This window comes from Mus caroli, unplaced genomic scaffold (assembly GCF_978045245.1).
Source record: "Mus caroli unplaced genomic scaffold, Mus_caroli_1 scaffold_13, whole genome shotgun sequence".
In the NCBI taxonomy this organism is placed as follows: domain Eukaryota; kingdom Metazoa; phylum Chordata; class Mammalia; order Rodentia; family Muridae; genus Mus; species Mus caroli.
In genome coordinates this window covers 34,346,930-34,365,926 of record NW_028227268.1, presented here as the reverse complement: position 1 = coordinate 34,365,926, position 18,997 = coordinate 34,346,930, and the positions used below count along the sequence as shown (strand labels likewise).

The window sequence follows — 18,997 nt, the reverse complement described above, 5'->3', positions numbered from 1 at the left end:
TACCCTAGGAAGTCGGAGGTTTTTCTCCTGCCTGGTTCTGGGTGAGGCCTAGGTAGATGTTTTTGTCCGTCTTAGTGAGTTATAACACCCTGCATTTGATTTTTCACTTCCTTTCTCAAGACAGGGTTTCTCTGTAGCTCTGTCTATCCTGGAACTTGTTCCGTAGACCAGGCTGGCCTCAAACTCAGAGGCCTACCTGCCTCTGCCTCAAGAGTACTGTGATTAAAGACATATGCCACCATCTCTCTCCCTCCCTCTCTCCCTCTCCCCCTCCCCTTATCCCCCTACCCCTCTCCTCTCTCTCTCTCTCTCTCTGACTTGATGAGTTTAATCAGGATTGCTAGCATGAGCTTGTATGTAGTGTGTGTGTGTGTGTGTGTGTGTGTGTGTGTGTGTGTATGTATGTATGTATGTGTGTGTACCAGAGCACAGGCAGCTTCCCAGTGGCTATACCACTGAAGAAAATGACCCTTGTCCAGCCACCGTTAACATCCACAGCTCCTCAGTCTTGAGATACACAGAAAGCTTGTTGCAGAGTACATACAGACACCTTCTGTTAAGTGTTGACAGTGGACCTGGAGGACGTGGCTCGAACTCTTGCCTAGATTGGGTGAGACCTGGGACACGAGGGTGTCCTTGTGTTGAGATCATTTCTTTCTGCACATACCATTGGCTGGGCCGGGAGTGGTGGCACACGCCTTTAATCCCAGCACTTGGGAGGCAGAGGCAGAAGGATTTCTGAGTTCGAGGCCAGCCTGGTCTACAAAGTGAGTTCCAGGACAGCCAGGGCTATACAGAGAAACCCTGCCTCGAAAACCAAACCAAACCAACCAACCAACCAAACAAACATTGGCTGGCATTTAAAAGTTTCACCAGATTCTTTGCCTCTGCTGGGACGTTTGGAGATGTGAGTAGCTATCTTCATTGAGCTTGCCTCAGGCTGGGAGCATCCATATGCAGAAGCAGCCTTTTGAGCTAACAGGGGAATGCCCCTGTAGTTTGCTTGCTCTGAACCCAGGGTGAAGACAGTGCAGATGTTTTTAGAAATATATGGGTTTGGCAGACGCTCATTTGTGAGAGACCATGCCTACACAAATGCCTCCCAAGTGATTTACGCTGACCTTTTACAGAATTGCTGACAGCCTGGGACCCTCCCGAGAGAGTCTGAGACATTGTGGAAGTTGGTTTGGGCCCTAGCCTTGAGTTGTCTTTGTCACTTCTGGAGGGTGGCATCCTTTCCCTGAGGATGCTCTGGAGTGGTTTTCCTAGAATATGAAAAAGAACAGAAATTAATTTTGTTTGGCAAGCCACACATCACTCCCTTGGGACATCCGCTCCTTTCTGGGGCCTAGAGAGTGGAAAGTGGATTGCTATGCTGATGCGTGAGACTGCTCAGATTTCCCTGCCAGGAAGAAGGAGCGTGTTAATGCATGGGAGTTCTGAGTGTGCAGATTAGAGTGCACAGTAGAGCTGCTGTTGAGCTCTGCTGTGTAAGGGCAGTGCCATTCTCAGTGGGTCACGTCACCTTCTAACCTTGTGCTTCCCTTCTTCCTTCCTGTCTCTCTCTTTCTTTTTCTCGTTTACTTTTCTCTCTCTCTCTCTCCCTCTCTCTCTCTCTCCCTCTCTCTCTCCATCCCTCTCTCTCCCTCCCCCCTCTTGTTCTTTCTTTCTTTCTTTCTTTCTTTCTTTCTTTCTTTCTTTCTTTCTTTCTTTCTTTCTTTCAAGATAGGGTCTTGCCAGACATCATGAAACATGACTTTAGTCCCAGCACTTGGAAGGTACAGGCAAGTGGATCTCTGTGAGTTTGAGGCCACCCCGATCTAGAAAGTGAGCACCCCCCACACCCGGGCCAGGGATACATAGTGAGACCCTGTCTCAAAAATAACAATAAAAAACAAACAAACCAAAACCATAACCAAACACAAAAACAAAGAACTCACAGAGGTCTGTCTGTTTTTGCCTTCAGAATGCTGGGAATAAAGGGGTGTGCCACCACTTCTGGAAGAAAAGGCTGTTCTGTGTAGTCCTGTTCAAACTGAAACTTGTTATGTAGACCGGGCTGGTTGTGAACTTGGGATCTTCCTATTCCTCTGCCGTCAGACTGCTGGGATCATAGGCATGAGCCACCATACCCAGGCCCACGTGAACGTGGGCTTTGCCCTACCCCTGAACCTTGTTCTCAGCCTTCCTCCTACTTTTCATCCTGAGCCTGGATCTCACGAAGTCAGGAAGAGCAGCTTTCAGTTCACTCTGTAGCCCACGAAAGCCTTGAACTTGGAGATCTTCCTCCCTCGGTCTCATGAGTAGCTGTATTTCAGGCCTGTGCCACTAGGCTTAGCTCTGTTGTATTATTATTATTATTATTTTCCCACAGCAGCAAATGGCTGTAGAACATACCTGTCTAATAGAAGTAGAATTAACACTTCCTACAGCACAGGACTGCTGTGACGGTCCAGTGACCAGTCACATTTGTTGTATGCTTACTGGAAACCAGGAAGCTTTCTATGCATGTAGGAGTCCTACTGTATTTATTATTATTATTATTAATTATTATTATATTTACTAGAGGAGATTGTATTTTTATTATTAAGATTTATTTAGAGAGACTGTGTGTGTGTGTGTGTGTGTGTGTGTGTGTGTGTGCAAACACGAGCATGTGCACGTGAGCCTTGCCATGGACGTGGGAGGCCAGAAGATAATTAGCTAGGAGCTGCTTTTCTCCTTTCCCCTTGGTGGCCTTCTGGTGTTTGTTCCAGGGACCCAACTCACGTCTTCAGGCTTGTGTGGCAAGCACTTTTACCAGCCGAGCTCCAGGGGGTCAGGTTGTTACTAGTGAGGAAACCGGAGGCCCGAGGTTAAATTAACTTATCTAAAGTCATCTCCCTAGGTAGTTGGGGAGGTGGGATTTGAGCTCAAAAAACCCCTGCTGGGTCCGTACACATCTCACCAGGGTGTTTTGTCATGCTGCAGTGCTGGGACTTTCCCTAGAGTTTAGGGAAGGATAAACTGAACCTGGGACAGATTAAGTGTTCGGACCTTATGAGGAGCTGAGAACTGGAGAACTGGTTTTGGAGTTCTGAGGACACCGCTGTTTCTAAGTTTGTGATCGAGCTGAGGAGATCCTGCGGGGACAGAGAAGGGCTTTATCAGGTAGCTTTTTACTCACTGCCGAGAGGGCTTGCACCCCTAGAGGTTTAAGATCCACAAGTCTCCCTCCCACCATGGTCCTATATTTGGAAGCCAGTCTTTAGACGGGAGTTAGCACAGCTTCGGTGACTAGGGATTTAGCAAACTGCGAGAAACCGTGGATTCTTGAGACGGGGAAGGGAAGACGTGACCCTTCACATGGCGGTGATGAGCCACGGAACGGCTTGTGTCCTGTGGATGGAGGGCTGGGCAAAACAGATGACTCCTCTTTTCTTAAGAGTTGATTTAATAACGGAATGAATCATCCTGTTAGTTTCTGTCCTTGAAAAGAAAGAGTTCCGGTGTGACATGGCGTTTGACTGAAGCCAGAAGCCGGCTGTGTCTGTCACCTAGATAGACACTAGCTAGGCCTTGGTGACTCCTGGCCAGGATGCAGTCCCTCCAGAGGTGTTGGAAGGGCCCCTAGCTTCCTACTGTTACCACTCTTAGTGGTACCATCTCCTGGTGGGGTTCTGAGACCCTGGGTCTTAGAGAGAAAATGGGTAGAGTGTCATTAAAAAGTAAATGACTAGGGCTGGAAAAATGGCTCCTAATAAGGTCCTGGGTTTGATTCCCGGAACCCACACACCAAACAGCCAGGGGTCCAAAAACAAAATAAGAGCTGGAGAGCTAGCTCATCAGTTAAGAACACTTGTTACTCTCACAAAGGACCTGTCTTTAGGACCCAGCATCCACCACATGCTGCCTCTCAACTGCCCATAACTCCAGTTCTCGGGGATCCAAAGCCTTCTGGCTTCCACAGATGTCAGGCACATATGTGGTACACATACATATACACAACAGGCAGAACACTCATATACGTAAAATAAAAAAATAAAATACCATGAGATGAGAACAAAAAATAGCCTCATGTGATGGCACACTCCCGATCCCAGAATTTGGGAAGCCGAGACAGACAGGGCTCTGTGAGTTCCAGGTCAGCTCATACATAATAAGATTCTGTTTCAGAAACAAAAGCAAGTCAGGCATGGTGGCATGTATTTATAATCTCAGACCCGGGGAAGACCCTAGGGCTTGCTAGCAAGCCAGCCTCTTCTGTTGGGTGAGCTCCAGTCAGTGAGAGAGCTCATTTTAGTGGGAGTAAAAAGTAGCCACACAGTGGTGGCGCACGCCTTTAAACCCAGCACTTGGCAGGCAGAGGCAGGTGGAGCTCTGAGTTCAAGGCCAGCCTGGTCTACAGAGTGAGTTCCAGGACAGCCAAGGCTACACAGAGAAACCTGTCTCAAAGATAGCAGCCACAACAACAACAACAAAAAAAATAGACATTCCCTGAGGAACAAGGCCCAAGGTGCCACATGTACACACACACACACACACACACACACACACACACACACACAAGTAAAGAACCCGTGAGCTCACAGTGATAGTAACAATAGTTATGTTGAAGATATTGACATAAAAATTCATTCTACCAGGAATTCTATATCTTTGTCTGTAAGCAAGGCCCAAGGCTCGATCCTCAGTACTGGGAAAAAAATTATTCTAAATGTCTAAAACTAGGCAATGGAAAAATGTTTTGACTTTCTAAGATATGAACGCCCCCCCCCCCCATGCCCTGCCAGTGAAGGCAGCACACCCCTTCTGTGCTAGTGCTGGCTTCCCCAGACTGCCTGTGGGGACATGTTGTTCTCTCTGACTCCAGCTGCCAGCCTTCCACGTGGGTCCTGCCCAGTCTGTAATCTGGCTGTGGGAGTCTGAGGAGGACATCCTGTGCTGAGCCACTCTCTGTGACCTCTCTGTGGAATGCTGACCTGTGACCTTACCCCAGACTCAGAGCTGAGTGAGACACCCCAAGGGAATGAGAAAGGTGCCCAGGAGGAGACCTGAGGGGGCCATGAGAACTCCCAGATGTTTAGGAACATTAGCAGGGTGGTTCCATTCGCAGACTCCGGCTGCTGGCCACACATTTCCCAAAGTGCTTTCTCTCTCTCTCTCTCTCTCTCTCTCTCTCTCTCTCTCTCTCTCTCTCTCTCTCTCTCTCTGTGTGTGTGTGTGTGTGTGTGTGTGTGTGTGTGTGTTCCATTTGCCTCTGCTTCCTTCCTGTCCCCAGCCAGCAACAGTGGCTATGCTGAAGAGCTTCCATCTGGAAGAAGACCCGCTCTGTTCAGACTTTTTACTTATATAATTCAATTTAGTTCTTAGGCCAACTGGTGGCCAGGGATATGGATATGGGAACTGAAGTTAGCAGGCAGTAATTTGTCCAAGAAACACACTACTTTCTGGATGGAATTTTGCTTGCTTGAGTTTTTGCTTTGTTTGTTTGTTTGCTTGCTTGCTTGCTTGTTTTTTCATTTCTTTTGGTTTTGTTTACTTGCTTGTTTACTTTGAGACAAGGTCTCTATGGGGCCCTGGCTGTCCTAGAACTTGCTGTGTAGGCCAGGCTGGTCTCTACGTTAACTCACAGAGATCCACCTGCCTCTCTATCTCCTGAGTATTGGCATTAAAGTTGTGAACTACTGGGCCCAGCTTTGATTTTATTTGAATTTTTGAGACTGGGTCTATGTGGCCAAAGCTGACCTCAAACTCACTATGTGTCTCCAGGATGACCTTGAACTTCTGGCAGTGTCCCTTTATCAAGATCCTTTGCAATTAAGCTTTGTGCCACGATGCCTGGCTTGTGCATCTATCTAAGAATAGAACCCAGAGCGTTGAGTGTAACATAGAACACACTACTGAGCTACACCCCTGGCTCCTCGATTACACTCATATTAAAATAAATGTCAAACACACACAGATTGTCAACACAATGAATTCTCTTGTTCCCACCACCAAGCCCTGACATATACCTTTGAGTCAGCTAGAAGAAGGTCCCCTTCCTCCAGGGTCCTCAGCCTCATAAGCAGATGGTGGGCTGGATTCCAGCCCTCTCTGTCCCTCGGGCTGGGCACTTTGTGCTGTGAACAGCCTATGTAACTGTATATGACAACCCTGCCTAAGAGTCCTTCTTCTCAACTTGCTTTTGGCGTGACAAAAAGCACCCACAGCCAGACACCTGGCGGAGTGTTGATTGCGATGGTCAATGCTTTGCTAAGTGGGACACAAGGAGAAAGCTCGGACGCTGGGGACTCTCCCATTTCATAGTAAGCCAGGAGACAATTCCAGAGGAGACTGCTTATATACAGAGGAGGAGAGGAGGGAGGAGAGAGATGAACTGTGTCCTGATGCTCTGATTTCCTGCAGCCCCCACCCCCATGTCTCCAGGATGTACACACACACACACACACACACACACACACACACACACACACACACACACACACGGATGCTTCCCCCTTCCCTTCTGTGCCTGGGGGACAAGGGAGGTGCTTGTCTGTAGCCATCACAGTCCAGGGCTGGCAGAAGGAAGTAGGTGGAGCCCAGGGTGTGAAAACCCAGTGTGAACTGTGCAGCTAGCTACCCTCCTGGACGTCCTCACTGGAACATCCTCTGCCCCCGGGTGGCTAGCTTGTCTGAGACTCTGCTTAGCCAAGGGCCGGGTGGGAGTGCTACTTTTGCACCTGGAGAGCTATTTCTTTAAGTCCCAAGCAGGCCCTGTGGGTGATCAGATGTGGGGCTTCTTCAGGGTAGCTGGTGTATATGTGTGTATTGTAACTGCTATGTTCTTGGCTATGCCCAGTGCTGTATTTAGTATTGGTGTGCAAATATGCATTAGACAGATGTATATTATACAATTAATGTTACAAAGCATCCCATGGAACAGAGAAATGTGCCAGAGGGAGGATCCAGGCTGCTACTTCATGCCAATGACTGCATCTCAGAGATAACCAAACTCTAGTGCCCAGTGGCTTGACACAGTTGATGTGTGGAATTTTGTTGTTGCATTTTGAAACAGTGTCTGTCTATGTAACCCTGCCTCTCTGGGAAATTGCTATGTAGACCAGGCTGGCATCTAACTCATCATCTAACCTTCTTTCTGCCTCTCAAGTGCTGGGATTAAAGGGGTGTCCGTGCCACCACATCTGGCTCCCCGTGCATTTTGCTCATGGAGAATCTGATGTGCCTGAGGTAGTCTTGACTTGTGACAACTCCGTCTGGAACCTGGGACCTTCTAGGTGGTGGCAGGAGCAGAAGAGGGAGGAAGAACCATTTACTTAGAAGGCAGAGGCAGGTGGATATCTGCAAATTCACGGCTAGCCTGGTCTACATAGAGAGTTTCAGGCTAGACTGGACTACATAGTGAGACTTTGTCCTCTCCTCCCCATTAAAAAAAAAAAAAACATTCACTCGTTGTATCTGTATGTGTGTAAGCACACTATATCACTTTTATCTGCTAAGTTATCTCAGGGCCTTGCTTTGTTTTTGAGATAGGGTCTCGCTATGGTTCCCAGCCTGGCTTGGAATTCACTCTACGCCCAAGTCTGGTCTGGAACCCTTGACTCTCTGGCTTCAGTCTCTAAAGTGTCTGGGGTTAGAGGCATGGACCACCACACCTGGCCTGCTACTTCTATTCACACTTCTTACCAGAGCTGGTCAGGTAGCATGGGGAGCTGGAAAGGGAGAGGGATAAAGGACTATCTATCTTCAGCTTCCTAAGGACAGACTTTTATATTCCCGTGGCTGGTGAGAGATCTACGGAAGTGCCTCTGGCTGAGTTGCCTGCCCGGTCACTGTTTTTTACTTGGAAAGAAGGAGAACACCTGCTGTGTAGGCCCAGAAAGGAGGTGGGAGATAGCATTGAAGAGATGGTCACATAGCAGGGCTTTTAACAACCGCAGAATGACATGTTGGTGTTGACATTCGTTTACGAATGCCATGTCTAGAACCCTTTCTTATCTGTGTAGAGGAACAGTAAGACCAGTCTGTCTTGGTTTCTGACTCCCCTGAGTACAAGAACAGAACTATTGAAGTAATGGGAGAATTGAGGAACTGAGAACAGGGAGCACAGCTGGCCTCCCAGGTGCCTTGGGGGGGGGGGAGGTGCCTCTTCCTGGTATACCTGCAGATACCCCTGCTTTTGTGAATGTGAATTTGGCATCATAGTCTCTTGGTTCTCAAATATACCCACCCTCTTTCTAATAACCAGAGAGCCAAACAGTGCCTGGACCTTGAATCAAATACGTTCCTGGGGGAAGAATCTAACTGACTCACGTGAGTCTGCCTTCTGCTGGTCCAATCAGCTGTGATTTGTAGACATGCTCACATGGCACTCCATATCACTACAGGATTTTCCCTTATCAATGGGGGTGGAGACATCCTCATAGTAGAGACATGACCTGGGGATGTACTCAGAAGCATGCCAGACTTACCACCTTGGACCAGGTTGAGTAGGGTTGGTCGGATGATACCGGGCAGAAAGATGTGAGAACTCTAAGGGAGTGTGAGCTGGTATGGTGGGGGTGGGACTTCACTGAGAACCTTGGGACAGTGTGCTACCTGAACAGGGCACGGGTAGGTCTATAACGCTATACGATAGCACTAAAAAGTCTTGGTCAAGGCTTGGGAGCTCTTTGTGGGATGGTCATGGAACAGGATGTGGGGGCCAGGTGGCAGGGTCCAGCCAGGCTACTGTTGGAGGAGGTAAGGCAGGTTTATAGGCTACTGGATGATAACCTTGTAAAACAGAGAGCAAATGTGTCTCTCTCCCCTACATAAACACAGCTGTTTCTGTGGTTGAAATGGTGTGACCGGGAGAGGATGTTGGTCCGGATTTAGTACTCTGGACATTGTCCTTACTCTACCCCGACGGGCTGGGTACCTTTAAGAAAATCGACTCAGCCCTGTGGGGCTTGCTTTGCTCTGCTCTTTAAAGACTCTCTGTGTGAGCATTTTTATACCAAGGGGGTGAAAACTGAACAGCTAGGTTTGGACCCTTGTTCTTCACTTACTGGTGATGTGACCTGTGCAGACTTCCTAATGGCCAGTGTTTCCTCCCCTCCTCTAGGGGGTGTGGTGAGGATCACAGGAAACGGGTGCTCAGTGAATCATTAATATTATTATTAGAAACCAAGGCCACAGGGCTAGCGAGGGAGCTTGGCTAGGAGAGTGCTTCCCTAATAGGTACAAATGTCTAGGTTTGATCCTTACAACCAAAAACCTACAAACGTGGGGAAGTGGAGGCAGGAGTTCAAGTTCATACATCCTCATCTCTATGGAGAGTTCCAGCATGGGATATAAGATGTCTGGGAGAGAGATAGCAAGACAGAGAAGAGAGAGGAAGGGGAGGGGAAGGGAGAGGAAGGAAAGGAAGACAGAGACCAATTCCCAGATTGGACAGATGTAGTCCCTCAAACTGGCAGGAGCTAGAGCAGGGGCGGGGGCAGGGATAGAGAAATGGAGAGACTGCCACAGAGGCAGCCTGGGCTTCAAATGAGGATCTTCCTATGAATCCGGCCCTGTCTGGGGTGTGAGTGCTGGGGTGGACACGCTGCCTCAGCCCCTGGAGCCAACTCCAGCCACCTGTCATCCCAAGCCTTATCCGTTCCCCTGCCACTCCACTGGAGCCTACATGATGGATCTTAGGGATAACTGCAGAATGCTGGAAGGTTCTAGGCTCTTTCTTTCCATCCTGGGTCAGGTATAGGAGGCCTCCTGTTGGACACGAGAGCATTTCCGTCTTGAAGCTGCAGAGCTCGGAGTTTTTTGTTTATTTTGTTGTTTTGTTTGGTTTTTGGATTTTCGAGATGGGGTTTCACTATGTAACCTTAGCTGTCCTGGAACTCACTCTATTGATCAGGCTGGCCTCAAACTCACAGAGATCCATCTGCCTCTGCCTCCTGAGTGCTGGGCTTAAACATGTGCACACCACTGCCTGTTTTTTTTTTTTTTTTTTTTTGTGTTTGTTTGTTTGTTTGTTTGTTTTGTTTTTTAGATGAAGACACCTTTTGGACCACAGAGCAGTTTAAAGGTAAAAGTATGCTAGGCCTCTGCTTCTGAAGAATTCTCCAAGGGCAGAGAGCTGGTCTCTGGCTACTCTCACTCTCAAGAGCCCCACAGAGCCTCCAGGGTCTAGCCCAGTCCCCTTTCCTCCTTGCCTTTGTCCTCTGGTCCCTGCAGTCAGCAGCAGCAAGCTCTGTGGCTGCCAGGTCCAGACTGAGCCTCAGGATAGCCCCTCCCTTTCCTCCCTCAGCAGCTGGGGCCTGGCCTCCACCCACCTCTCTTGGATCTAGGCCCCAGTGATAATGAATTACATAAATAAGTCATTCCCATTAGCAGCACAGCCAGGCTCTGGCCCAGGAGGCAGGGCAGGTCCTGAGGCAGTATGGCTCTGGCGAGCTGCTTCCCAGCGCGGTGGCTCGGAGCCCTGAGCCCTGATGTTTCTGCTTGGTGTCTCAGGGAGGGACCTCCATCCTCTGGTCCCTTCCGGTGTTAGGTTTTCAGTCTAGAGATTCCCCAATTATCACCTTCCAACAGCCATAGGGCCCCAGGACAGGTGTGTTTGACAGTAGTTGGGACCCTAGAAGGGGTTAGAGTTGGGGTGTCTGGTGGCTTAAGCTGCTCTTCTGGGCCTGCCTGGGCTTGGCTGGCAAAGGTGCTCAGTGGCCATGGCAACCCTTGTCTGCAGGCAGCTCCAGGCAAACACTGGCTTTCAAAGGGGGCCTTGTTCCCTGTGGGAGCCTTTTGGGTTGCTGGGCCTTTCAGACCTGGGGAGGAAAAGGAAGACAGAGAGAAGGGGGGTGGGGGTGGGGTGTCACTGCCTGGGAGAAGAGGACGCTCCTGCCTCTCCTCACCCCCTTTGCCCTGGCCCCGAGCGAGCGTATTTCCTGGAGGCCACTGTTTTCAGACCTGCTGCTGGAGAATGAAAGGAAGGCTGAACAGAAGAGTGTGCCCAGTCTCCAGGCAACGGGCTGTCTGTGCCGTTGAAAGGAGAGAGGAAAGTCATACACACTGGGCACCTTAGCCTGGGAAGTCCTGTGCTGATGGCGTCAAGCTAGCCACGGCCACCTGAGCAGATTCTTTGCTGGGTATCAAATATGTAACATGTATAACACTGGAGCTGGGAGGTAGCCCTGTTGCCTAACATATACAAAGTTTACTGCCCAGCTTAGCATAGAATTGGGCATGGCGGCACACATGTGTTCTATCAGAGCTGGGGAGGGAAAGGCAGGGGCCTCAGAATCTCAAGATCATCACTGGCTACTTAGGGAGTTAGAAGGAAAAGAAACTTGGGCTGCAAGGGGGTTGGAGAGAAAATGAGAGGAGAAGAGAAGAGAGGGAAGAGAAGAGAAAGAGGCGCTAAAGTAGTCATCAAATGTGAGGCGACCACACTGTCAGTCTACACTCCTGTGCGAGTGTGCCAATGCCAGTGGATTCAGGAGAAATGCTGATCGTGGGCTTCGCTGCTTTTGCAGGGGGGGCTCAGTTCCAGAATTCTCCCCTTTCACATTTTATTGTTATACTCCTAATATATATATAAAAAACAGGAAAGCTGGAGCCAAAGAGATGGTTCAATTGTTAAGAGCACAGATTGCTCTTCTAGAGGGTTCAAATCCCAGCAACCAAACAGCTCACAACTGTCTGTAACTCCAAGACCTGATACTCTCACATAGACATACATGGAGGCAAAACACCAGTGCACATAAAATGATGGTAAATAGATTAAAACAAAACAAAACAAAATCCCAGGAAAGCTGTCACGTCTGCCATTTGTTCCCAAGTCACTGTTAGTCTGAGGATACAGCATCCTGTCTGGTGGACTACAACTCATTGCTGGCAACCGTGGTGCCTACCTTCCAGGTCTGGTGTGAATGTAGTGATTCTGGAACAAGAGCACCCATGGGTAAAGACTCTGGCCATTTACACCCACCCAGGAAAGCATGGTGGGTCTCACTCAGGACTAGACACTGGGACCAAGATCTGGTGGCCAACTTCTACTCCTCCACATCTCTATCATCTCCTCCCTTTGTGACTCTTCTTTGTCGTGTGAATTAATTGGCCAAATTGGTGGCCTTTAAAGGTCCTCTGTCAGCTGGGGTTGGGGTGGAAGGCACTCATGAACTTTCCAAACTTTTCTTGATAAACAAAAACCAAGAGGCATCACCCGGAGCCTTGTGGCGGGGAAGAGAAAGCTGATGCCATTCTCATACCAGGAGTCACTTGGTCTGATGGAGGAACCAGCAGGCACACTGGGAACTAGGAAGGGACAGAATTTTCTGCTGCTTTTAGGATTGTTCCTCAGACTGAGCAGCCTAAGCCATCAGAGAGTGGCTTCCCTCAGCCGCCCTCTGGCCACCCTGCTGTTCATTAAAACATCAAATTCTGCTGCTGTAGTCAGGACTCAGGTGAGATTTTTGTGTCTTTTTTTAAAAAAAAATTATTTGTTGTTGTTTTTTGTTTATTCATTTTCAAGACAGAGTTTCACTGAGTAGTCCTGGCTGTTCTGGAACTCATGCTGTAGACCAGGCTGGCCTTGAACTCATAGAGATCTACCTGCCTCTGCCTCCCAAGTGCTGGGATTTGTTCTTTCTTTTCTTTTCATTTTTTTTTTAAAGTGTGTGTGTGTGTGTGTGTGTACACGAATAAACTGACATGTGAAAGTCAGAAGATAGCTCTTTTGGAAGTCAGTTTTCTCCTTCCAACGTGTGGTTTCTGAGGCCTGAACTCTGGTCTTCAGGCTTGGCAGCAAGTATCTTTACCCAGTCAGCCATCTTGCTGGCCAGTGTTTTGTGTTCTTTGAGACACAGTGGTTTTCCTTTGTAGCCTCTGCTGGTATCAACTTGCAGCAACTCTCCTGCCTCAGCCTCCCCAGGGCTGGGATTTTAGGCATGAGCCACCGTGCCTGGATGAGAGGCACACCTAAGGTTAAGGGCCATCCATCCAGTGCAGTGGGTCATAAGTGGGGGCCATTTTGCCTCTCAGGAAACACTGGAGTGTTCAGAGTCATTTTTGGTTGTTCCACTTTGCAGAAAGGGGCGCTACTGGCATTTGTGATTAGAGGTGAGGGTTGCTGTTAAATGTTGTCCGCTGTGTAGAAGAACTGCCCTCTCCAACCGGGAATGATGTGGTTTCAAGGAGTGTCCAGGATTGAGAACTGCTGTAGTGACTGGATCAGACCTGGAGAGGAAAGGATGTGGAAGAGTCGGGGAGGGGCATTGTGTAAGATGATGCACAGCTCCAGGTCTGGAGGTGCCGTGATTCCATTTGGTTTCTCAGAGGGAAGAGGTATATAGTTCCACGGGAGTCCACCTGAGATCCCAAGGAAGTTTTCAGCCTGGTGCTCCCTGGACGTGGATCTGTGTCTTCCTGAGACTAGCGGGGAACTTTAAGTCCTCTCTACTGTGTTTGCCCTGCGTATCTGTAATTTCATGGATTCTCAGGAAAGCTCCCTTCGTCACCCTTTATGAATACAGTTGAAGGAGCCCTTTTTAGGCATGGTCATCACTAAAGGCATAGCCTCTTCCAGCTGATGTCCCCTAAGTCCGTGCCTTTGTGAAGAGTTACTGCCCAGAGACTCACTCTTTCCTGGCCCCAAGTGACCTTGTCTCAGTCAAAGACCATGTGACCCTCCTATCATTTAGCCCCACCCCCACGCGCCACAGGTGTTTTGTAACTGCCTTGATGGCACCTGGCACTTGCTATGGCTCCATGGGTATTTTTTTTTTTTTTTTTTTTTTTTTTTAGGTTTACTGTTTATTCAATGTTAAATGTTACAGAGTTCTTACACTGTCGGAACCATGCCTGAGAACCCAAAGAAAGAAATGGTGCAATGGACAGCCTCATCCACCCAGACAGTGTATTAAAACTTGATTCATACGCAGTTTGATAATTTCACAATCTTAAAAAATAACAAGACTTGGAATTTACATCTGCTGCAGTTCTTCAGCGTTCCAGTACAGTATGCCATTAAACAAACCTCATCATGTTTCTGTTCACGTCTTAAACCATAACCCCAAACAGAATTTGTGTTTGTGTGTCACGCTGGAGTAAAGCATACTTTAAGGGAAGTTTGTGGCTCAAGGTGTGAGATTTCTTGTTAACGTTTCTGGTGCCCTAATGAACTAAGAAGCTCAAGCCTCTAGTCACCCCACCTCCTCCTGGCTGGTTCAGATCATGCCAACATTATTGCTCTGAAGTGGCATACAGTCTGGTCAGGTGACACTGGCCTCCACCTCCTGCTTCCTACACTGCTGCCCTAAATCCACTAAACATGCTCTCAAGCTGGGAAAAAATCCATTTCCTGTTCCACTCCTGTCAATAGTGAGCAAGTCTGAACTGTGTTTGGCAAAGGGATTCATTTACAGAGAAACCCAGGCACTAGTATTGTATCACATAGTCATATGCCAACATAGAGTATGTGTACTGACCCATCTGTAGTGACAAAGTAGGTAACTGACAGGCTATTTCAGAAATTTAGCAGTAACCTAAGAGCCAAGTACTACTAGATAGTTAAATTGAAATTACTAACAACAGAAATGCTACATTACTGGCTATTCCCCTGCCTCTCCAAGTGATTACCAAACATACTCCCAAGGTGAATGTCAAGAGCTGGCTAAACAATGAATAGCCCATAACCTTCACATTTGGGGCACACACAGGATTTATCAGACACCATGCCAGATTCATGCGCAACTTGGTGTTTTGCTCCTGTTGCTTTGAACTGTTAAAAGCCAGGTCAGTGAAACCCTCTCCTCCAGCAGTGAGCAGACGCCACACTCCATCCACAGCAGTTCAATTAGACCTGATTAGGAGGCTTGAGCAGCACCTGGAGTGCAGCGGATCCGCTGTCCTTTATATGCATCAAAGGCTATCTGGTTCCACCTAAGGATTGGCAAATTCTCAGGGCACTTCACAATTCCAATGCTTCTTTCAGACTATTTCTCCACACACTATGCCCTTAAAGAACTTACTCCGAGTCAAAGAAAGGCCTTAACGTGGAACCGAACAAGCACTATCTGAATGAAAAATTATTCAAAGAAACAAGACTACCCCCCACCCACTCCCCATTTGGTGGACCCGAGTTTGGTTGAATTAAATCCAGTTACCGCATACAACTACAAACTTAAATTATAAATCATAAGCCCCACACAGATGATCCAAACCCATCATTTCTGACAGCGGCTTGTTCCAGGGAGTCTAACACAGCCACAGCCTACAGCGTTTGCCTTAGGATGGGCACAGAACAGGTTAATTAAGGTCACTTAACTCTTCGTCTTTTACAGCGGATCAGAACCCAGATGGCTGACTTCTGAAGGCTCTCTGACAGGAATCCAGTAGAGTTGGTTTCAAGGTTCACACAGACACTAGTAGCTGTAACCTTATGTAGAAGATGTGATCCACATGAAATCCACAACTAAGGGCAGCAAATCTGAGGTAGTCAACCTTGCGAAGGCTCAGTATCTGAACATAAAGATGTTTGAATGACCACTGGCTGCAGGTTTGGTTTTATACGCAGAGCAACTATGGAAACACTGTTGAATCTAATTCACAAATATTTAAGACAATGAAACACCCCTAAATCCAACACACATCAAGATCAGTCGTGACTCTTGAACTTCCATAGTGCAACAGGGACAGTCACTGGACTTGAGGTCTTCAGTCAGTCACTGTAGATCCAGAAATCAAAACGATGAATGGCTGTTCTTGGTGGTTAGCTGTGGTCTAGTTGCCTTGGAAGGCTTAGCAAAGACCATTCCTTAGCTGTACTGTGTGTGGCTGTACTTCTGATTCTCAAGCACAGCATACTGGTTGTCTAGCTGAAGTTTAAGGGCCTGGTTTTTTGAAACCTCCTCCCTATCTCTATTTTTGTGTCTTACTACTTCAAAGCTCTTCTCCATTTCTTTATCCCTAAGGGAAAAGAAATGTAATCAGTAAATATTTCCTCTTCACTAGGGAATTTTGAAAGTACTCTTCCTCGAATTAAAAAAAAAAAAAAAAAAGACCCTAAGTATAATCCTGGAGAGACAGGAAGAGAATACAAAAATCCTTATCAAACCATTTTAAGGCTTCAATTGAACAGAAAACATGTAATACTGTACTGAAGCTCCAAGGTCCCATCTTCTGAATATTCTGGGACCAACTTGAAAACAACCAGAAAGAAGCTGTATAATGACATTCCTTCTAAGACTCACTTCTAAGTTTTCGCAGTTAGTAGATAATATGTCTTTATGCATAAGGGCAACAATTTCCTCATTCAAGTAATGTTCTCATCATTCAACAATTTCTCCTCCCTTTTGCTTTGGGGGAGTGGTCTGATTAGATCAGGTACAGAAAGATGTGTGTGGCAAGTCACTGCTCTCCCAGAGTCCCCCACATGTGAGGACAGAACGGAGAAGCAAGTCCAAGTAGAGGTCTAAATTCAAGCCAGCTGTGCTCTCAACGAGGTGAAAAGGCTGGGATTTACTTTAAAACCACCCAAAAAATTTTTCCATCTGATGCCATTTACATTTCTTCCCACTTTATTTACTTTTGAAAATTCATGTCCCTAATAAGATGTAGATGTGCCATATGTGGTCATTTAACTTCAGGTAGTATTCATTTTAAGTACCTGTTCCGGCTCTCTACATGCTTGGCAGTGGACTGCAGGGATGGGAACTGCGTGTCACTGTATATTTCCGGTGGTCCTTGTGGCGTTTTCCTTGTTGTGGTTAGCCTTGCCCCAGGAGGCCTGTATACACCACTGGGCATTGCTGTCTCCGGGGTTTCTGTAACTGTTACTGGAGCAGGAGGCGCTTGTACCGGAGCGGTTTTATTCCAGGGACCTGAAGATTTTTCTGCTCCACTGCCACCTCCACCTTCTTCCCAATTATCTCCTGGATCTTCTCTCTTCTCATTATCATCATCTTCCTTTTCACTTATTTGCATTGCCTGAACTCTTAATCCGCTGTAATCAACCTCTCTTTGCTCAAATTCTTTCCACTCATTTTCATCCTTCGTTATGGCCTTGCCGGCGGGGCCCGCGCTCCCGCCGTCTCCGGACCTCGAGCTCCCGCCGTCTCCGGACCTAGCACCAGAGCCCGAGCTCCCGCCGTCGCCCGACCTGGAGCCGGAGCCCAAGCTCCCGCCGTCGCCCGACCTGGCACCGGAGCCCAAGCTCCCGCCATCGCCCGGCCTGGAGCCCGCCGCCGCGCTGCTCCCGCCCGCGCCGCTCGCCGCGTTGGCCGCCCGACTGCTCCGTTCCTTCTTCTTCTTCTTGTCCCTCTTGGCGAAGAAGTTGTCCAGGCTCCGCTCCTCGGTCTCGGCCATGGCCGCGGTCCGGATGGGTGGGGCCGGCGGAGGGCGCGGCGCTCGCGGCTCCGAGCTCTGGGTCAAGGCCGGCTGTGCGCTCAGGCTGCCGGGTGCGGCGTCGCCTCAGCCCCGCGGGGTCGCCGAGGCGCGGGCGGCAGGGCGGCCGGCTCCCCCCGTGCTCTGGTGGTACGCTCCTCGCCGGGAACCGCGAGCGTGGAGCAGGGTCGCGCCCGCCCCGCTGCCTGAGGGACAAGGAAGGGGTATTTTTTTTTAAAAAGCATTTTATTGTTTTATATGTGTGAGCATTTGCCTACATCCTTGCCTGTGTACTACTTGTGTGCCTGGAGACCAGAAGAGGCCAGAAGACCTACCTGCCTCAGCTGGAATTACAGATGGTTGTGAGCCACTGTGTGGGTGCCTGGAATTGAACTTGGGGCCTCTGAAAGAACAGGACCAGTGAACTGTGTTTCCAAGAGCCCCGGTCCCCCTCAATCTATATTTTGAATAAGGGAGTGACTCTTTTGAATGAATGGGGGGCCCTTTAACTGTAAATCGACCGTCTAATGAATGAATCCCTTTGTTCTGTTGCTATGTTAGCTAGGTTGAATCCTGAGCTCCCACGCTCTAGGCAAGGGCTGTGCCAATCATCAACATCTGTAGCCCACTTTTTACTTTTTATTTTGAGGCAAACTCTAAGCTGTCTCAGGCTGGATTTGAACTTGTCATCCTGCTGCCTCAGCCTCCTGAGTAGCAGGTTCAACTCCTGTGCCATAGACTGGTGCTGACTCTAAGGATGGCCTCTGCCGTCAGGAGTCGCCAGGGACGACAGCAGATGCCAGGAGGGCCACCTGGGAGGGAGGACGTTCTTTTTGCAACTATTCGATTGCTTGTGGCTCTTTCTGCCTGCAGGAGTTACCATAGAAGAGTGGTTTCTACCCTCCTGCTTTGATCACAGCGTACCCCTTCTTCTGAGGCTTCCAGCTCTTAATTAGATTTCTTAGGTCTCATAGCAGATGTGAAATGTGAATATCTTTTTTCCCCGTCCTTTTTAAGTAAAAAAAAATTCTGCCTAAATGTGTTTGAGCAGTTATCCTCATGGGCATGGCTGTCTGAGACTTAGCTGCTGTCTGGAACCTGAGAAATAGGCATAGCATCTCCCAAGGCCTTCCCTTGTAGGTATGTCTCGAACTGACACTCCTCTGAATGAATTCCACTCTCTTTGTCTTCCCTCAAGCCCTTAAGGCAGAAAGGTTATGGCTTCTACCATAAGGAAAAAAAGGGTCCCCAGGCATCCCAGGCTCTGCCTGGAGTTGGGGGAGGTGTTTTGAAGAATTGCCTGTGAGCCACACCTAGTGCGGAAGGAAGCCTTCTGCCCTCTAGGCGCTAGGGTGAGTGACAGGGCTGGTGCAGATCATTTATCGCACCAGTTCCCTGTCCGCTGGAGTTCCCAGAGCCAGGCTGGGGTGGGGTGGGGGCTTGATACAGGGTCAGGTAGAGATTTTTTTTTGTTTTTTTTTTTTTGTTTTGTTTTGTTTTTTTGAGGGGGAGTGTTATTTCGTGTGGCCCTGGCTGTCCTGGAACTCACTCTGTAGACCAAGCTGGCCTGGAACTCACAGAGATCTGCCTGCCTCTGCCCTCTGAGTGCTGGGATTAAAGGTGTGCAGGTAGAGCCTTGATGCAGGAAGTC

At 48.5% G+C, this 18,997-nt stretch overlaps 2 protein-coding genes across 5 annotated transcripts in view; one reads left to right on the top strand and one right to left on the bottom strand.

Annotated features, from left to right (window-relative positions):
* Positions 1 to 18,997, top strand: part of Cuedc1 (CUE domain containing 1) — a 97,718-nt gene that overhangs the window by 10,193 nt on the left and 68,528 nt on the right. The window lies entirely within an intron of this gene.
* Positions 13,751 to 17,559, bottom strand: LOC147001424 (protein CDV3-like). The gene is made up of 2 exons (XM_085829683.1): positions 16,631 to 17,559; positions 13,751 to 15,930 (listed from the first exon to the last, which is right to left on the bottom strand). The coding sequence occupies exons 1-2, from the start codon at positions 17,326 to 17,328 to the stop codon at positions 15,780 to 15,782; spliced, it is 849 nt and encodes a 282-aa protein (XP_085685809.1). The 5' UTR covers positions 17,329 to 17,559; the 3' UTR covers positions 13,751 to 15,779.